At 35.2% G+C, this 22,287-nt stretch overlaps 2 protein-coding genes across 2 annotated transcripts; both read right to left on the bottom strand.

Moving 5' to 3' along the window:
- Positions 1 to 3,226: 3,226 nt before the first annotated feature.
- Positions 3,227 to 5,322, bottom strand: LOC138309229 (E3 ubiquitin-protein ligase TRIM71-like). Its single transcript, XM_069250382.1, has one exon. The coding sequence runs from the start codon at positions 5,197 to 5,199 to the stop codon at positions 3,568 to 3,570; it is 1,632 nt and encodes a 543-aa protein (XP_069106483.1). The 5' UTR covers positions 5,200 to 5,322; the 3' UTR covers positions 3,227 to 3,567.
- Positions 5,323 to 15,483: 10,161 nt separating this feature from the next.
- Positions 15,484 to 17,307, bottom strand: LOC138309601 (uncharacterized). The gene is made up of 2 exons (XM_069250824.1): positions 15,814 to 17,307; positions 15,484 to 15,648 (listed from the first exon to the last, which is right to left on the bottom strand). The coding sequence occupies exons 1-2, from the start codon at positions 17,305 to 17,307 to the stop codon at positions 15,484 to 15,486; spliced, it is 1,659 nt and encodes a 552-aa protein (XP_069106925.1).
- Between the last annotated feature and the right edge of the window lie 4,980 nt (positions 17,308 to 22,287).

The raw sequence follows: 22,287 nt of genomic DNA, 5'->3' as shown, positions 1-22,287 counted from the left end.
TACTACATAAGTAACACACAATACACGCGATGTACTGTTTACTACATAAATAACACACAAATACACGCGATGTAATGTTTACTACATAAATAACACACAAATACACGCGATGTAATGTTTACTACATAAATAACACACAAATACACGCGATGTAATGTTTACTACATAAATAACACACAAATACACGCGATGTAATGTTTACTACATAAATAACACACAAATACACGCGATGTAATGTTTACTACATAAATAACACACAAATACACGCGATGTAATGTTTACTACATAAATAACACACAAATACACGCGATGTAATGTTTACTACATAAATAACACACAAATACACGCGATGTACTGTTTACTACATAAATAACACACAAATACACGCGATGTAATGTTTACTACATAAATAACACACAAATACACGCGATGTAATGTTTACTACATAAATAACACACAAATACACGCGATGTAATGTTTACTACATAAATAACACACAAATACACGCGATGTAATGTTTACTACATAAATAACACACAAATACACGCGATGTAATGTTTACTACATAAATAACACACAAATACACGCGATGTAATGTTTACTACATAAATAACACACAAATACACGCGATGTAATGTTTACTACATAAATAACACACAAATACACGCGATGTAATGTTTACTACATAAATAACACACAAATACACGCGATGTAATGTTTACTACATAAATAACACACAAATACACGCGATGTAATGTTTACTACATAAGTAACACACAAATACACGCGATGTAATGTTTACTACATAAATAACACACAAATACACGCGATGTAATGTTTACTACATAAATAACACACAAATACACGCGATGTAATGTTTACTACATAAATAACACACAAATACACGCGATGTAATGTTTACTACATAAATAACACACAAATACACGCGATGTAATGTTTACTACATAAATAACACACAAATACACGCGATGTAATGTTTTACTACATAAATAACACACAAATACACGCGATGTAATGTTTACTACATAAATAACACACAAATACACGCGATGTAATGTTTACTACATAAATAACACACAAATACACGCGATGTAATGTTTAACTACATAAATAACACACAAATACACGCGATGTAATGTTTACTACATAAATAACACACAAATACACGCGATGTAGTTTAACATAAATAACACACACAAATGTTGTTTACTACATAAATAACACACACGCGATACACACGCGATGTAATGTTTACTACATAAATAACACACAAAATACACGCGATGTAATGTTTACTACATAAATAACTACATAAATAACACACAAATACACGCGATGTACTGTTTACTACATAAATAACACACAAATACACGCGATGTAATGTTTAAAACATCACAAAAACGCGATGTAATTTTCAATGCGATGTAATTTACTGTTCAAAGTTATTACACGCGGTGCGATGTATTTTTTTTACATGGAATAACATGGGATTTCCATAACAGGTGTCATGTTTTGATATAAAATAAACACGTACATGGGTAATACACACGTTCGATGTAATGTTTACTACAAATAAACAATAAATCACCGAGTGAATTTTAAGTTTACTACATAAACATAATCCATCACTACACAATAATGTTTGTGTATATTTGTTTATACTACATAAATAAAAAAAATACACGGATTAATTTTCACATAGTCATAAAGTAATCACAAATACACGATTCTTTTATTTATGTAATGTTTAAATAAATGATCTTGATGTTTAGTTTCAAATACACGCATGTATTATGTTTACTACATAAGTGAATGTTAACGACACAAAATTATAGCGAAAATTGAATATTTATGTTTTTAATTGAGAGCGATCAAAAAACGTACACTTGTATTCAAGAATCGTTTATGAGATGTTACTGATCCCCCTGACGAGGTCAGCGAAATTGAGTAGATCATAAGCTTCATTTTTTTTCCGAGAGTGTATCTGCCGTCAATCCACAACATCCGACCCCTATATGAAGTTAGCATGTATAACCTACTTATACGGTAACGGCAACCCTTGTCTCTGAAAGCTGTGGTGGGACTTGTTTTTGGCAATAAAAACAGATCAAACTCTTCTTGAGCCTGTCATTTAGATATTCCACAAAAAGAAACTGAATAGAAATCACAGTAATAATCTGTCCACATAATCTCCGCGTAAATTGGTCGTTAACCCGATGTACTCGGACTGGCCACGTGCACGCCCGAAAAACTTGAATATTGAAGTATATTAGCTCATACTTCAATGTCAAACTTATTAGCTGAGTACAGTATTTCCTTTCAGTTTTGAACAATGTTATCTGCTATTAGGAGTTCCGAGTTTTGTTTACGTTATAATCAAAATGGATCTCGCACATGGAAAGAAGGTTTGTAATAAATTCATCATCTTTTATTCAACAATATAAATTAATGGTTCTTAATGAAACACTAAAGTTGAGAAAATCTTGAATGTCCTAACCCTTTTTATTTCTGATGGCCCGACCTCAGGTTAACACGTAAATACGTCTTTGGTAGATTGGGACAGCGATCGTTAGACTGATTGCACGTGGTGTGTGGTTCAACACCACTTTATATAGTGGTCGGCCGGGAGTGGATTGTAGTATCCAAGTAGAAGCAAAAACAAAAATGGCGAATGCACTACCTTAGAAACCCAAAAGGCTTCATTTAGTAACGAATTTTGAAAAAAAACTTTAATCTCAAATATTTACTGATCATAGAGATTCAATCTGTCATTTTATAACGTTTTAATTCACTACTTTCCTCAACATCAGGTTTGGATACAATGGAGGATACAAGTTCTGTAACTGGATTTAGGTATAATAATATCTTGGAACACATGTGAATCAGAAAATTTAAAGTCTGAGATGGCTGATTAGAGGTCATATGAGCTAACCACTTTTGGTTTCTTGTTCACATGATAAAATCAAGAGATGAGTCGAAATCATTTTTTTTATACCCTGGACTGATTCAGGCTGTACATTGTTGTGCATACATTCTCGCATTTTCACGGATGATAAGGTAATGTCTCTTTCCTTACCTCTAAATGTGAAGAGTCTTAGTTACGTGTACCTGACGCCATTGTTAAAAAACAATTGATATGCCACTCGCCTAAAGGCTCATGCTATGATCAAATTATTGAATTCGTGTGATAAATTTCACATCACTCATGTAAGATTCTCTACGTGTGATATTTCCTTCATCACAAAACTACGACTATAAACATCTGATTTCTAGTCGTCCTCTACAGACTTATCGTCGTCCTCTACAGACTCATCGTCGTCCTCTACAGACTCATCATCGTCCTCTACAGACTCATCGTCGTCCTCTACAGACTCATCATCGTCCTCTACAGACTCATCGTCGTCCTCTACAGACTCATCATCGTCCTCTGCAGACTCATCGTCGTCCTCTACAGACTCATCGTCGTCCTCTACAGACTCATCGTTGTCCTCTATATAATAACCGTCGTCCTATATATACTCATCACATCGATATAGAGCCACAGAATTATGACAACACACATTTTTTGGCCTCTTTATACTCATCGTCGTCCTCTTTATACATATCGTTGTACTGTAGAAGTTTGACATTGTCTGATCGAAACACTGACCAAAGTACTCCATGTGTGCCGATACCAAGAGCTTGTGACCAGTAATCATCAGTGTGTATAATCCTGATAAACTGACCACGACCACTGATGAGGAGGAGACATTGGTTGTTATAATCCCCTATAACAAGGTTACCCATACCGTCATAGACCACATCCAAGGGTTTAAATGATCTGTCCCTTTTTGTTGGTGTAAAGACATCTGGTATTCCACCCGTATATACTAACAGTTTCTGGAGATCATTGTCCATGATGACAACTTCACGCCGGTGATTAACAACAGCGATGTTATGTGTAACAGGACACTCAGACATCCTACATGGCCTAGTCACAAACTGTTCCTCAGTCTCTGCAGTGGTCTGTACCAACTCACCGCTGGTGGTGAATTTGGAGATTTTATTGTGCATTCCTATGATGACGTGTTCACTGGCTGTAATACAGATGGACAGAGGTTCAGCATTGGTACTAAATCTTGTCTGTAGTCGTCCTGACTCCAGCTCTAGGATGTTACATTTGTCACAGGCCCACAGAGTGTTCTTTGTAGGAGAAAGGCTTATGTCACTTATCATGGTGTCGTGTTTAACTTTCTCTACTACTTTACCCTTCCTGTCGAGGAGAGGTAGTGTGTTACTGTAGATAAAACAGGTCCAAGCCCGACCGTCAGTAGTAGGACATATAGAACTAATTAAACAAGGAGATCTCCACTTCTTCAGTATCTTGGTCTGAGGAAGTAGGTTATAACCCTGATTACATATTTCCTCTTCTGTACCGTCTGTACCCCTGTCAATATCTGACGTCTGCCGGCGAGCGGGCGGTCCATCTTTCCCGTGTGATCTAACAGTGAGATCACCTCCGGGACGTCCATGGCTCTGACATCCATATAAAGTCTCCATCTCTCCGAGAGCTTGTTCTAGATACCTCTGAGGGTCACTGTTTGGGGTGAAGCTAGCGATTGCAAGTGTAGGTGTGACAGGGAGGGAGACAGAAGAGTTTTCGTCAAAGTCTTTATCATAGATTTGTATGTCAGTACCGAGCTGTAGTAATTCCTTACATTCCTCTACCTTCTGTTTGAGCTGTTCGCTGTACATCTCCAGGTCCTGTTTGTAGGTGTGAAGTAACTTAGCGTTATCCTCCTCCATTTGTTGATAAAGAGACAAAGTATGGACTACTAGTAGGTCAAGTTCCCCCTTTAATTTTGCGGTTTGTGTATTCAACTGTTCTGAAAGTTGTTCAAAACAATTGATATTTTCCTTCAGAGAATTATCAACAGAATTGATAAACTCGTCTATTTCCACAAGGTCAACATTTTCAGTTTTGCTTATAAAGCTTCGAATGTCTTGTTTCTTCTCGGAAGTTAATTGATTGAGTTCCCATAAAAGATGACCCGCGTGGGTAGAAGACATGCATTTTATACATGCTGGTACCTCACATGTTTTACAGTAAAGATCCAGTTGTCTCCCCTTATGATGAATACACGTGGATTGACCTTGAGGTCGCTGAGGAATCTGACCTTCATAGATGGAGGTCGCCATCCTCTTATGTTAAACTAACAGTCACTATACTAAAGTGTCCGAATTAATCTTTAAACATACCAGTTGTGGTCAAGGAGAATCAGGACAATGTAAATCCAGTGGTCATCAACATCATCGATCTATTGTCTTATGTCATCTTGTCCATTTACAGAAATACACACAGGTCACACATAGGTTACAAACATGTATATCCAGTGTAAAAATGTCCATACAACAAAACTATATCGCCTGAAGTTAGATCAGCCAGACTCTCGACTGATGACTGAACAATGAGAACAATGAGTTGATAACCTTTTATACCTGTGTATTATCGATTTGACGTTTGATATCGAATTCGGAACATCAAATGACATTCACCAGAGATACGAGTCCAATATGATCAACTGATACAGATAACCGAGTTAGGAGATAAATATAAAATGTATAGATAGAATATAGGTATAATACAAGGTCGTCTAATAATATGGACACTGAGGTTCGTAAGTTATTTAAGGAATAATTTTTATTTTTTGTTGTTTACTGGTGTGTAAACTGCATTTGTTGGACATATATTTTAAATGGTGCGCGTCATGTTGAAATATCTGTCCAGCAAATGCAGTTTACACATCAGTAAACACAAAAAAAACCCAACATTCCTTATATTTACATTTCAATCGACTATGTCATTTAAATTTAATGTACCGATAAAATAATACTTCGTTTTCTGAACTTTATACGATTGATGGAACAGCCGGTCAATTGATGGAATCCTGGAACTGGCTCAAATTAAGAGGGAAATGTTGTCAGAAAGAAAACAAAATATAGTTCAACAATCACGATATCTTTTTCATTCCATTAATGCATTATTTCTCAAACATATTTTTTTCTGGAATAAATTTTAAAATTCAATCAATTCAATCCAATTATTTATATCGAAGAAGTAAAAGATGCAGAAACAATAGGCCAAATCTGATGCGCATTAACACTAAGGAGGTCAGTGTTCCGGTGTATGTATTCTTGCACGACAACCGACTTCGTTTACACAAGGGTAAACGATTTGACAGTTGGTAAGGTTATACAGCAAAAAACAAATATAGCAGAAAAAAAAACAACAAAAAAAAACGGAAATGTAAATGCTTTAACATACCAGTGTTCAACGTACAACGTACTTCTAAATACAGGAGTATAACATATGGGTTTTCTCACGCTAATCCTTTTACATAACCAAGAAGCAAAATATGGCATAAATGTATTGTTCTACATTTCTTATGAAACATATAATAGAAAATATTGACAAATTCCACGTCACTGTTTAATATTTTAATTAATATCGTTGAAATATCAAATCGTTGATCAATACGATTAAACAAGTACAATATGGACGCTGTACCCATATGCATATACCCGAGCCAAAGTCATGCACGTTAAACAAATAAACTACATAACCACTGGGAAGGTGATAAAATGATTCTTAGGCAAGTCAATTCACCTAATAAGGTAAACACATTACTGTCAGAGCGATTTAAGCAGTTCTAGACAAAAGTTGCATTACTCTACGAGCAAGGGACAAGGTTCGGCATAGAAGAAGTTCGACCACAATGTGTAATGGCGAACAGCGATCGAGTTTGAACATCTACACACATGTCACAACCATGGCTTTTTCAGGCATATCACAGTAAAACCGACTGATCTAATTTCCATTAGAACTGGTTTTTTCCGATACATGTACACATTTTAATGTTCTCTTAGACTGAATTGCCCCTTTCATCTTACTATTTCTATATCCATAGTACATCGTTGTTGTAACTGTATTTCAATATCAGACGAAAGTTGTTTTGAATTTTGAACTTATCACATATATTTTTCGCGTTATTACGAATGGAACATTAATATTTACGCAAATAAAAGAAAAAAAAACATATTATTGGTTACAAAAACTTTAAAGTCCCACTACCTTTCCGGAGCTAAATATGAAGGTTTCTTAAACACATTAATAACATCAGAAAATATATACCGATGGACTAAGATGAAGTTACAACCACCAAACAAATGCAAGATTTAATGCGTAATATATGATAACAATGGAGAGTAATTTCGCTGTTTTGCCGTCTGACGCAGAGATAGTCAATTACGCGTAGTATTTATGACGACGACGGGAAACATAGGACGTCCCGCGTTATGAGAATTGACATTTTATTTATTACAATTAAATTGTTCAGAAGGTGATGGTAAGTGTAGTATTAACGGTAAATTAATTACTTTTGCGACTCTACAAAATTATCGATCTCGTTTTACTTTGCTATTTAAAAAAAAATAAAAGCCGATTTGGAAAGGTAATGGGCCTTTAAGAGTTTTGTTGTTAGATGCGAACAGAATATAACGAAATAATCCCATGTGAGGCAGTTGTCAGGTACTGAACGCATGTCGGTGTTTTTCCTCCGGGTACTTCGGATTTCCTACATCATCAAACCTGATATGTCCTTAAATAACCCTGGCTATTAATAGGATGTAAAACTAACAAACCAAATTCATCGACAAAACCTTCCTACAGAGCTTGGTTTAAACATAATAAAATCTCCATCTCTATACAGTGGAACATTGAAGTTCCTTCAGAAGCGCTTCACAACTAACACGTCCTGCCTCCAAAGAGCGGATTAAGGTTGAACCGATGTGATTACTATGCCGTTCATTACATTTTCTTCATCAACTTATATATATCTATGTGTAGTTGATGTCCGTCAGTATTTGGAATTACAAACGGGATCCGAATGAGGCAAGCTCTAGAATATCAGATGAGAACACAGAGTAATATGATCTTTCCCTACCTTAAGGTTAGTACAGGGGAATCCTAATCAAGGTAGGGAATGATCCTTTTTCTGTCCCTATGATTATCACAAAACATGTTAAAAATAGCGCGATTTCAAAATAGGCAAATATTTCTTTTCTAACTGTATCAACATGGAGATTTTTAATTTACTTTGTCAAAAACGCCATTAAACTTGTTGTACTGAGACAAACAAGGATCTTAATCGTTTTGAAAATATTCGAAGAAATGTTAACACATATAATGTATCAAATAGAGTTTTTAACCGGGTAAATGCCAATGAAATATGTGAAGACTTTCGATGATGATAAGGTCAGCACGCTCGTGAAGCACGAGCTCGGTGCCAAAGGTCCAATTGTACTGCGCAGGTTAATGTTCATTTGCATATGACGTTTTACAACTTCCGGGTAATCACGCGAATATGTTCTACGCGTGCAGACTGTCTTGCCCTGGGTAAGACAGAGAAAATTTATCCTCTCCGGAAATGCAGATATCTCTGTCCGATGGAGTAGAATAAAAGATCTTTTTCAAAATAGAGTTAATCCTGCTGGCTAAAAGAACCATTTCCTATTTGTGTCCTATTAAGAGTTTTTTTGCATATATGAACAGTTTTAGTAACATTCGGTCGTGTAAGATTTAAAGTGTCTATTCTGTCATTTATAATTTGTCTACACCTGGTCAGCCGAGTTCTCAGTCCACATTAGGAATGGTTATTGGACATTTTTTTCCTATGGTTGCTACAGTATTAGATATACAGTTAGACAGAACTATTATTACAACATCAACGTGATTCATCAATCAAATCAGTCAAATTCGTCACGTAACAATCCACTCACGTGTTGATAAGAGCATATATACCTGTAGCTTATTGTACTTGAACATTGTCAGTTCCGGGTTGTTACAGTAAATACTGATATCGAGATAATTTGACCTGGCGGCGCCTGGTACGATATATTTTATTCGGTTATCATATAACATGTCTCTTATTTACGGTTTTAGGAACATGGTGAACGGACATGAACAAAAATTAAATATGTTTTGTCGTAATTGTTTTGAATCAGTGTTCACTGTTTTAACTTTACTTTTCATGAAAAGTACCTACTGTTTACTACATAAGTAACACACAAATACACGCGATGTAATGTTTACTACATAAGTAACACACAGATACACGCGATGTAATGTTTACTACATAAATAACACACAAATACACGCGATGTAATGTTTACTACATAAATAACACACAAATACACGCGATGTAATGTTTACTACATAAGTAACACACAAATACACGCGATGTACTGTTTACTACATAAGTAACACACAAATACACGCGATGTACTGTTTACTACATAAATAACACACAAATACACGTGATGTAATGTTTACTACATAAATAACACACAAATACACGTGATGTAATGTTTACTACATAAACAACACACAAATACACGCGATGTAATGTTTACTACATAAATAACACACAAATACACGCGATGTAATGTTTACTACATAAATAACACACAAATACACACGATGTAATGTTTACTACAGAAATAACACACAAATACACGTGATGTAATGTTTACTACATAAATAACACACAAATACACGCGATGTACTGTTTACTACATAAGTAACACACAAATACACGCGATGTAATGTTTACTACATAAATAACACACAAATACACGCGATGTAATGTTTACTACATAAATAACACCAGATACACGCGATGTAATAACACACACAAATACACACGATGTAATGTTTACTACATAAGTAACACACAGATTACACACGATGTAATGTTTACTACAAGTAAATAACACACAAATACACGTGATGTAATGTTTACTACATAAGTAACACACAAATACACGCGAGTAATGTTACTACATAATAACAATACACGCGATGTAATGTTTACTACATAAATAACACACAAATACACGTGATGTAAATGTTTACTACATAAATAACACACAAATACACGCGATGTAATGTTTACTACATAAATAACACACAAATACACGCGATGTAATGTTTACTACATAAATAACACACAAATACACACGATGTAATGTTTACTACATAAATAACACACAAATACACGCGATGTAATGTTTACTACATAAATAACACACAAATACACGCGATGTAATGTTTACTACATAAATAACACACAAATACACGCGATGTAATGTTTACTACATAAATAACACACACAAATACACGCGATGTAATGTTTACTACATAAATAACACACAAATACACGCGATGTAATGTTTACTACATAAATAACACACAAATACACGCGATGTAATGTTTACTACATAAATAACACACAAATACACGCGATGTAATGTTTACTACATAAATAACACACAAATACACACGTGATGTAATGTTTACTACATAAAAATAACACACAAATACACGCGATGTAACTGTTTACTACATAAATAACACACAAATACACGCGATGTAATGTTTACTATATAAATAACACACAAATACACACGATGTATGTTTACTACATAAATAACACACAAATACACGCGATGTAATGTTTACTACATAAAGTAACACAAAATACACGCGATGTACTGTTTACTACATAAATAACACACAAATACACGTGATGTAATGTTTACTACATAAGTAACACACAGATACACGCGATGTAATGTTTACTACATAAATAACACACAAATACACGTGATGTAATGTTTACTACATAAATAACACACAAATACACGTGATGTAATGTTTACTACATAAATAACACACAAATACACACGATGTAATGTTTACTACATAAATAACACACAAATACACGTATGTAATGTTTACTACATAAATAACACACAAATACACGCGATGTAATGTTTACTACATAAATAACACACAAATACACGATGTAACGATGATATACATGTTTACGTATACATAAATAACACACACAAATACACGCGATGTAATGTTTACTACATAAATAACACACAAATACACGCGATGTAATGTTTACTACATAAATAACACACAAATACACACGATGTAATGTTTACTACATAAATAACACACAAATACACGCGATGTAATGTTTACTACAGAAATAAACACACAAATACACGTGATGTACTGTTTACTACATAAGTAACACACAAATACACGCGATGTAATGTTTACTACATAAATAACACACAAATACACGCGATGTAATGTTTACTACATAAATAACACACAAATACACGCGATGTAATGTTTACTACATAAATAACACACAAATACACACGATGTAATTGTTTACTACATAAATATACTATCAATAATACATAAGTAACACACAAATACCACGCGATGTAATGTTTACTACATAAATAACACACAAATACACGCGATGTAATGTTTACTACATAATAAACACACAGATACACGCGATGTAATGTTTACTACATAAATAACACACAAATACACGCGATGTAATGTTTACTACATAAATAACACACAAATACACGTGATGTAATTTTACTACATAAATAACACACACAAATACACGCGATGTAATGTTTACTACATAAATAACACACAAATACACACGATGTAATGTTTACTACATAAATAACACACAAATACACGTGATGTAATGTTTACTACATAAATAACACACAAATACACGCGATGTAATGTTTACTACATAAATAACACACAAATACACGCGATGTAATGTTTACTACATAAATAACACACAAATACACATGATGTAATGTTTACTACATAAATAACACACAAATACACGTGATGTAATGTTTACTACATAAGTAACACACAGATACACGCGATGTACTGTTTACTACATAAATAACACACAAATACACGCGATGTAATGTTTACACATAGTAACACCAGATACACGCGATGTAATGTTTACTACATACAATGTAACTACATAATAACACACAAATACACACGATGTAATGTTTACTACATAAATAACACACAAATACACGTGATGTAATGTTTACTACATAAATAACACACAAATACACGCGATGTAATGTTTACTACATAAAACACACAAATAACACACTACATAAGTACACACGATGTGTAATGTTTACTACATAAATAACACACAAATACACGCGATGTACTGTTTACTACATAAATAACACACAAATACACGCGATGTAATGTTTACTACATAAATAACACACAAAACACACGCGATGTAATGTTTACTACATAAATAACACACAAATACACACGATGTAATGTTTACTACATAAATAACACACAAATACACGCGATGTAATGTTTACTACATAAACACACACGCGTGTAATACTACATAATAACGATGTAATGTTTACTACATAAATAACACATCAAATACACACGCGATGTAATGTTTACTACATAAATAACACACAAATACACGCGATGTAATGTTTACTACATAAATAACACACAAATACACGCGATGTAATGTTTACTACATAAATAAACACACAAAATACACGCGATGTAATGTTTACACACATAAATAACACACAAATACACGCGATGTAATGTTTACTACATGAAATAACACACAATACACGCGATGTAATGTTTACTACATAAATAACACACAAATACACGCGATGTAATGTTTACTACATAAATAACACACAAATACACGCGATGTAATGTTTACTACATAAATAACACACAAATACACGCGATGTAATGTTTACTACATAAATAACACACAAATACACGCGATGTAATTTTTAAATGATATAACAGGCAAATGCAGTTGATTTTCGCTTAAGATACGATGGGACACTGTCTAACTACTGATTTAGCTGTAACGTTAGCCGTGCATCCTGGGCAAACTATCTTCCTATGGAATCTATGGTCTATATAGATACCAGAGCCTTGAAAAGAATCATCTCATAATGATCTTTGCATCAAAGCTCTGGCATATATGTAGAAAATAGATTCGATAGGAAGACAGTTTAATGCGCAAATATTTTAGAATTATTATTTGGGTCAAAGCAGCATCACCAACGGGGTTTTCCTTAAATATTATCTAAGATTCTTCCTCAGCAGTTCTTGGCCCTTTCCAAAAATAATGATGTCGTCGCTGATGTTTCTGCTATTTGTAATTCAATTGAGGCAGTCTCGAAGAGTCGCTTGGGATTTCTCAAACGCAGTCGAGTGAGCACAAAAATGATCTGCGAAGGCGTACATGAATGCGTACATGGGTGGTCAACGTTGAAAAATATGTTGATTCTGGAGCAGGTGTAATCCGATGCTATCCCGAGTTATGTCGAGTTTTGAGAAAACCATTCCAATCCATCAGACTGTCGTCAATGGTTGTGTTACTGTATATTTGTTTCATTTCGTGAGTGTAAAAGTTCGGAATTTACTGTTCAAAGTTACGTATTCGCGGTGGATTATTCTCTTTTATCTTTGGAAGCACCATCCATACGACAGGCTTCATTATGTAAAATAATGATCTTGATTAAGTTCGCAAGACATACAATTTTGCGAATATGTATTATCAGTGAATTTAGCGACATCAAAATTTCAGCGAAAATTAACAACTTTGGGTTCTGGGGCCACAATTTGGGAAACTCACGGTGTAGGGCTATCGGCAGTTTCAATGATGTCTAGGCTCTCTAAACGCCTCTACTGTCTTCCTCATGTGGAAGAACATTCACCTATGAGATTGATTTATGTTGGACATACTTATCGATATGAATTTTTACTTATCTATCTTGCCAATTTCTTCAAAACAGTTTCTAGTATTCCTAATAGAGACAGTCTCAGATTTTGAAACAACACAAATGATTACAGTGGTAGAAGGCGCAGCTATGTTTGGCTAGGCGATTGGGTGCCGTAGATCGTGAGTTCGAGGCCCGGATAGGGCACGAGTCAATAAATTGTCATGCTTTGTTAAATTGTGTTTCTTTGATATTTAATATTTACTAAACACAATGTATCATATGTACTATGTGTTGTTGATCCAAAGATCTAATTTGACAATTTCCACAGTGATCATGTCAGCATATCGAACCGACTATCATTTCGTCATAGAAACGTCATTTATTGGGGACGTGGATGTGGCGTAGTGGTAGATGGCGCAGATATGTTTGGCTATACGATTTGGTGCCCTAGATCGAGGCCCGAATAGGGCACGAGTCAATAAATTGTCATGCTTTGCTAAATGGTTTCTTTGGTTTTTTATTTTTCATTTTGTTTACATACAGCATTATAACACAAGAATGCTTACCGAAATGAATTTGTTTGATGTGCACACGCATTTACCAAGCACATGGCGTAAACAAACATGTTCACTAATTCTTATTTACAAAATATCACACGTGTGTAGGAAGCCCGTATTAGGTAAGAAACATATATAAAGTGTATGTGATTAAACAGTTCCACTTATGAATTAAAAAATGTTCTATGAATCTCAACGTTTATGTTGCATTGAGAAGTCATCATAAGAACAATAGATATGTTACTATAGAGTGAGTGTAATATGCACGTGTAGTTTTCTTAGTTTACATTATTACCACAATTAAAAATATTTAGCTTTAATTGTACTTCAAAAATTAAATACATGTATTAAAAATAATAAATTGCGTCCAGAAAAATATCCCTGGAACTTTATGTCCTATATGGATTAAATTTAAGTACTTATAGCGCATGCAAAAAAGCAAAATAAATCATTTCATACCATCTTTGTGTTAATTAAACACACACATACATGATTAAACACCGATTATTGTTCAAATGATGAGTATCGTTTATGCTGTGTTTGCGATGGAGCCTCTTTTATAAAATAAATGGGTCATCTGTTTTATATTCATTTTTTTTGTGCATAATATATATGCAGAATAAAACAAAAATGGCGAAAGCACTTCCTAAGAAACGTAAGAGGTTCATTGAGAAACGAATTTTGAGAAAAAAAACTTTAATCTCAAACATTTACAGATCATAGATTCAATCTTAGTGTCATTTTATAACGTTTTATTCACTTCTTCCTCAACAATAGGTTTGGATACAATGGAGGATACAAGTTCTGTAACTGGATTTAGTTATAATATCTTGGAACACATGTGAATCAGAAAATTTAAAGTCTGAGATGGCTGATTAGAGGTAATATGAGCTAGCCTTTTGGTTTCTTGTTCACATGATAAAATAAAGAGATGAGTCGAAATCAATTCTGTTTATACCCTGGCCTGATACGGGTGGACATTGTTGTGCATACATTCTCCCATTTTCACGGATGATAGGTAATGTGTCTCTGCTTACCTCTACAGGTGAAGAGCCTTTGTTACGTGTACCTGACGCCATTGTTAAAACAATTGATGTGTCACTCGCCTAAAGGCTCATGGTATATCAAATTATTGAACTCGTTTGATAAATTTCATGTCACATAGCCACTCATGTAAGATCCTTTGTATTTAACATTTTCTTCATCACAGAACTACGACTATAAACATCTGATTTCTAGTCTCCTCTACAGACTCATCATCGTCCTCTACAGACTCATCATCGTCCTCTACAGACTCATCGTCGTCCTCTACAGACTCATCGTCGTCCTCTACAGACTCATCGTCGTCCTCTATACAATACTCGTCGACCTATACTCATCACATCGAAATAGAGTCTCAGAATTATGACAGCACACATTTTTTGTCCTCTTGATACTCATCGTCGTCCTCTTTATACATATCGTTGTATTGTAGAAGTTTGACTTTGTTCAATCCAAACACTGACCACAGAACTCCATGCCTGTCGATACTAACAGCCCATGTATAGTTGTCATCCTTGTGTATAATCCTGATAAACTGACCACGCCCACTGATGAGGAGGAGACGATTTTTATAACGGTCACCTATAACAAGATTACCCATACCGTCATAGACCACATCCTCGGGATCAAATGATCTGTCCTTTTTTGTTAGTGTATAGACATCTGGTATATCACCCGTATATACAAACAGTTTCTGCAGATCCTTGTCCAAGATGACAACATTTCTCCGGCGATCAACAACAGCGATGTTATGTGTAACTGGACACTCAGACATCCTCCATGGCGAAGTCACAAACCGTCCCTCAGTTTCTACAGTGGTCTGTACCAATTCACCGCTGGTGGTGAATTTGGAGATTTTATTGTCCATTCCTATGATGACGTGTTCACTGGCTGTAATACAGATGGACAGAGGTTCAGCATTGGTACTAAATCTGGTCTGTAGTCGTCCTGACTCCAGCTCTTGGATGTTACACTTGCCACAGGCCCACAGAGTGTTGGTTGTAGGAGAAAGGCTTATGTCACTTATCTTGGTGTCGTGTTTAACTTCCACTACTACTTTACCCTTCCAGTCGAGGAGAGTTAGTGTGTCCAAGAACTGGGTCCACGCCTTACCGTCTGTAGTAGGACATATAGAACTAATATCGCAAGGAGATCTCCATTTCTCCAGTATCTTGGTCTGAAGAAGTAGGTGATAGTCCCGATTCGTCACTTCCCTCTCTGTACCGACTATACCCATGTCTAGAACAGAAATCTGTCGGTGAGTGGGCGGTCCATCTTCCCCGTGTGATTTAACAGTGAGATCACCTCCGGGACGTCCATGGCTCTGACATTCATATAAAGTCTTCATGTCTCCGAGAGCTTGTTCTAGATACCTCTGAGGGTCACTGTTAGGAGTGAAGCTAGCGATAGCAAGTGTAGGTGTGACAGGGAGGGAGACAGAAGAGGTGACATCACAGTCTGTATCATAGATTTGTATGTCTGAACCGCGCTGTAGTAATTCCTTACATTCCTCTACCTTCTGTTTGAGCTGTTCGCTGTACATCTCCAGGTCCTGTTTGTAGGTGTGAAGTAACTTAGCGTTATCCTCCTCCATTTGTTGATAAAGAGACAAAGTATGGGCTACTAGTAGGTCAAGATCACCCTTTAATTTTGCGGTTTGTGTTTTCAACTGTGCTGAAAGTTTTTCAAAGCAACTTATGTTTTCCTTCAGAGAATTATCAACAGAATTGATATACTCATCAATTTCCACAAGGTGAACATTTTCAGTTTTGTCTACGAAGCTTCGAATGTCTTGCTTCTTCTCGGAAGCAAATTCACTGAGTTCACATAAAAGATGACTCGCGTGGGTAGAAGATATGCATTTGATACATGCTGGTAGCTCACATGTTTTACAGAAAAAATCCAGTTGTCTCCCATTGTGATGAATACACGTGGATTGACCTGGAGGTCGCTGAGGAATCTGACCTTCATGGAAGGAGGTCGCCATCTTGCTATGTTAAACTAACACTCGTCGACTAAATTTTCCGAATTAATCCTTAAACATACTCAGAACAGTTGTGGTCAAGGAGAATCAGGGCAATGTAAATCCAATGGTCATCATCATCGATCTATTGTCTTACGTCATATTGTCCATCTACACAAATACACACAGGTCAGATATAGATTACATATATCTAGTGTTAAGATGTACATACAAAGAAGTCTTTCCCTGTACACCTGTCCGGTATTGTGTTGTCTGGTCGAACCATACCGACTTTAGATGTATATCTTCTGAAGTTAGACCAACTCTCGCCTGATGGGCTGACCTACCAAACCTGAGGACAATTAGTTGTTAACTTTGTCTTATATAGTTGTGTATTATCGATTTGACATGTGAACTCCGAAACTCATATGACAATCACTAGAGATACGAGTCCAATATAATTAGCTGATACAGATAACCGAGTTAGGAGATATATAAAATATATAGACAGAATAGAGGTATAAACAGTTTCGTCTGATAACATGGACATTAAAATTCGTATTTTATTGAAAGTAATGATTGTTATTTTTCTGTTGTTTACTGATGTATAAACTGCATTTGCTGGGCAGATATTTCAACATGACGCGCTCCATTTGAAATATATATGTCCATCAAATGCAATTTTATATACAGGTAATAAACAAACAAAAAATATCAATAAATACATATATTTACATTTTAATCGACTATTTTTTTTAATTTAATGTTCTGATAAAATAATACTTCGTTTTCTCAACGTTATACGATTTATGTAACAGCCAGTCAATTGATGGAATCCCGGAACAGCTGGCTCCAATTTGGCGGAAAATGTTGTCAAGTTCAGAAAGTAAACAAAATATAGTTCCACATAATCACATTACCTTTTACAGTCCAATTGCTACAATATTTCTCATTATATTTTGAATTTTAAAAAATTCAATAAATCAAATTATATAATATTGAAGACTTAAAAGATACAGGAACAATAGGCCAAATCTGATGCGCAATAACACTACTGTGCGGAGTCCGTGTTCCGTGTGTATGTATTCTTGCGAGACAAAACGACTTGCGTTTACACAACGTGTAAACGATTTTACAGTTGGTAAGGTTATATAGCAAAGAAAAAACTGGAAATGTAAATATCACAAACCTGTATGTTAAGCGTTCAAATACAACGTATTTCTAAATACATGGGTATCGTACGCATGTCTTTATTTCGTGGGTTTTAATCTTACTATTTCTAATATTCATAGTATATCATTGTTGTAACTGTATCTTGAATATGAGACGAAAGTGAAAAAAAAAAATGTTTTAGGTTTTACATCAACTATTATATCATATTTATCGGATTTCCGACTGCAATGATAATTAGGTCAGCACTTCGTCGAGGCAAAGGTCCAATTGGACTACACAGGTTAATGTTTTTTACCATGATGACTTATTTAAAAACATCCGGTTTTTATCACGCGAATACATTCTACACATACACACTATCATATTTTATTGCAGGTTATGAGGGGTATAATTGAATAATTGAGTGCTTGTTTAAGATTATTTAACCCCGGCAAAAACACATGAATCAGTTTTAGGTAATATCCGCGTCCGTGTAAAATTTGAAAGCGTGCTATTCTGGTCATTAATAATTTGTCCTCCACTGGTCCAGCCGTGTTATCAGGCCCTCATTAGAAATGGTTGAATTGGACATTTAATATCCTGATGGAGTTGCTACGAGGTATTGAGATTATACAGTTAGTACAGAGAATATCATTACAACATCAACGTGATTCATCGAATCAAATCAGTCCCAAATTCGATACGTGACAATCCACTCACGTGTTGATAAGAGCATATATATCCTGTAGCATATTGTACTTGATCAATGTCCAGTTTCGGGGTGGTTACAGTAAAATACTGATATCGAGATAATTTGAGCCTAGCGGAGCCCTGGTAACATATTTTAATTCGTGGTTAATCATATAACATAATCTCTGTTTTTACGGTTTTTAGGAACATGGTGAAACGGACATAGGTGAACGTTTTACTAAAATAATTAAATATGTTTTTTTCTTCGTAATTGTATTGAATCAGTGTTCACTGTATTTAACTTCACTTTTTCATGAAAAGCACCTAATGTGTTTACTACATAAATAACACGAAATACACGCGTTGTAATTGTTTATATGATATAACAGGCAAATACAGTTGATTTATCGCTTAAGATACGATGGGTACACCGTCTAACTACTGGATTTAGCTTGTAACGTTTAGCACGTGCAACCTGGGCAAACTAGCGTCTTATGGAATATATGCGGTCCTATATAGATACCAGAGCCTTGCAGAGAATCATTGCTCATAATGAATTTTGGCATCAAAGCATTTGGCTATATGCGACCATAGATTGAATATGTAGACAGTTTAATGGGCAAATATTTTAGTATTAATAGGTTTGGTTCAAAGGAGCTTCAACCAACGAGATTTTCCATCAATATTTTCTAAGATTCTTCCTCAGCAGATCTTTGCCCTTTCAAAAAATAATGAAAGGTCGTACGCTATGTTTTCAAGCTATTTGTAATTCAATTCAGGTCGCGAAGAGTCCGCTGGGTTTTCTCAAACGCAGACGAGTGAGGCAAGATATGATCTGCGAAGGCGTACATGAAGGCGTACATGGGTGGTCAAGATGGTGAGAAGATATGTTGATTCTGGAGCGTAATACGATGCTAACCCGAGTTATGTCGAGTTTTGAGAAAACCAGTTCAAAGTCCATCAGAACTGTTCGTCAACTGGTTGTGTTACTGTATATTTGTTTAATTCGTGAGTGTAAAAGTTCGTGATTTACTGTTCAAATTACGTATTCGCGTGGATTATTCTCTTTTAATCTTTGGAGGCACCATCCACACGAAGGCTTCATATATAAAAAAATGATCTTGATTAAGTTACGCAAGACATACAATTTTGCGAATATGTATTACATGTTCAGTGAATTTTAGCGGACATCAAAATTTCAGCGAAAATTAATAACAACTTGGGGTTCTGAGGCCCAATTGGTGGAAACTCACGGTGGTAGGCTATCGCAGCAGTTTGGCAATGCGATTGGATGCACGTAGATCGCGAGTCTTCTAAACCCGGATAGGGCACGAGTTAATGAATTGTCATGCTTTGTCTAAACGCCTCTACTGTCCTTCCCTCATGTTATCATATGCACTAAGTGTGTTTCCATGATCCAAAGATTTAATTTGACAATTTTCACGGGTGATCATGACAGCATATCGAACCGACTATCACTTCGTCATAGAAACATTCTTTTTTGAGGGATGTGGATGTGGCGTGGTGGTAGGAAGGCGCATCTATGTTTGGCTAGGCGATTGGGTGCCGTAGATCGTGAGTTCGAAGCCCGGATAGGGCACGAGTTCAATAAATTGTCATGCTTTGTTAAATTGTGTTTCTTTGGTACTTTTTTTTTACTATTTTTTTATACATATTATCATAATAACACAAGAATGCTTAACTAAATAAATTTGTTTGATGTGCGCACGCATCTACCAAACACGTGATGTTAACCGTCATGCTCTTAGTTACAAAATATCATACGTGTGTAGGAAGCCCGTATTAGGTTAGAAACACATATATAAAGTGTATGTAATTAAAACAATTCAACTTATGAATTAAAAAAAGTTCTTTGAATCTCAATGTTTATGTTGCATTGAAAAGCCATGATAATAAACAATTAATCTGTTACTATAGAGTGAGTGTAATTATTGCACGTGTACACTAAAGATTATGTATTTCTAACTTTTTTACTATTTATACCGAAAATCTGTATATTGTCTCAAATGACATTGCAAGATAAAAAAAGTATTAAATTGAGATTAAAAAAAGTACACTTGTATTTCAAGAATCGTTTATGAGACATCCCCCTGACGACGTCAGCCATTTTTTTTGTATTGTGCGTGCTCTCACCGAACCATATAGAAAGTGCGAGTATCACCTACTTATACGTAAACGGAAACCCTTGTCTGTAAAGCTGTGATGGACTTGTTTTGGCAAGAAAACAGATCAACTTTTCTGAGGTGTCATTTAGATATTCCACAAAATGAAACTGAATAGAAATCCAAGTAATAATCCGTCCACATATCTCCGCGTATGTTATCGTACCTGATGTACTCGACTGGCCACGTTCACGTGAATATTAAAGTATATTAGCTCATAATTGGCAAAGTTTGGGATCTAGCTGACAATATTACTTCAATTTAAACTTGTCAGGTGAGTGCAGTATTTACTTTCAGTTTGCTAATGTTATCTGCTTTTAGGAGTTCTTTTACTTTACTTTAGGAGTTTGTTTACGTTATAATCAAAATGGATCTCGCACGTGGAAAGAAGATATGTAATTAATTCATCACTTTTTATTCAAATATATAAATATATGGTTCCTTGGAAACTTTAGTTTATGAAAATATTGTACTAACCATTTTATTCCTATGTCCCGCCTCAGGTTACACGTGAAAAATACGTCTTTGGTAGATTGGACAGCGAGCGTTCGACTGATTGCACATGTGTGTGGTTCAACGCACTTTATATAGTGGTCGGGCCTGGGGGTGTCGTAATCCAAGTAGAATAAAACAAAAATGGCGAATGCTCTACCTTAGAAACGCAAGAGGTTCATCTAAGTAACGAATTGTTGAGAAAAAAAAACTTTAAATCTCAAACATTTACTGATCATAGATTCAATCTAAATGTGTCATTTTATTATGCAATTATCGACCTATTTTCAGGTGGATACGGTGAGCTATCAACTCGAGTAAGTGATAAATTCCGAGGATCCGGAGGCCGAAGGGTTATATCATTTTTCGAGAGGGTTTGATAAACTTCACTGTATCCACCTGAAAAATAGGTCGATAACTGTTTTATTAATATGACACTTACATGATATTAAACCCGGCTCTTCAAACTAACTACAAAAAACAGGAT

This window comes from Argopecten irradians, chromosome 15 (assembly GCF_041381155.1).
Source record: "Argopecten irradians isolate NY chromosome 15, Ai_NY, whole genome shotgun sequence".
NCBI classification, from domain to species: Eukaryota; Metazoa; Mollusca; class Bivalvia; order Pectinida; family Pectinidae; genus Argopecten; species Argopecten irradians.
Note: the sequence above shows the minus strand (reverse complement) of the source record. Positions and strands in the feature narration are given on the sequence as shown.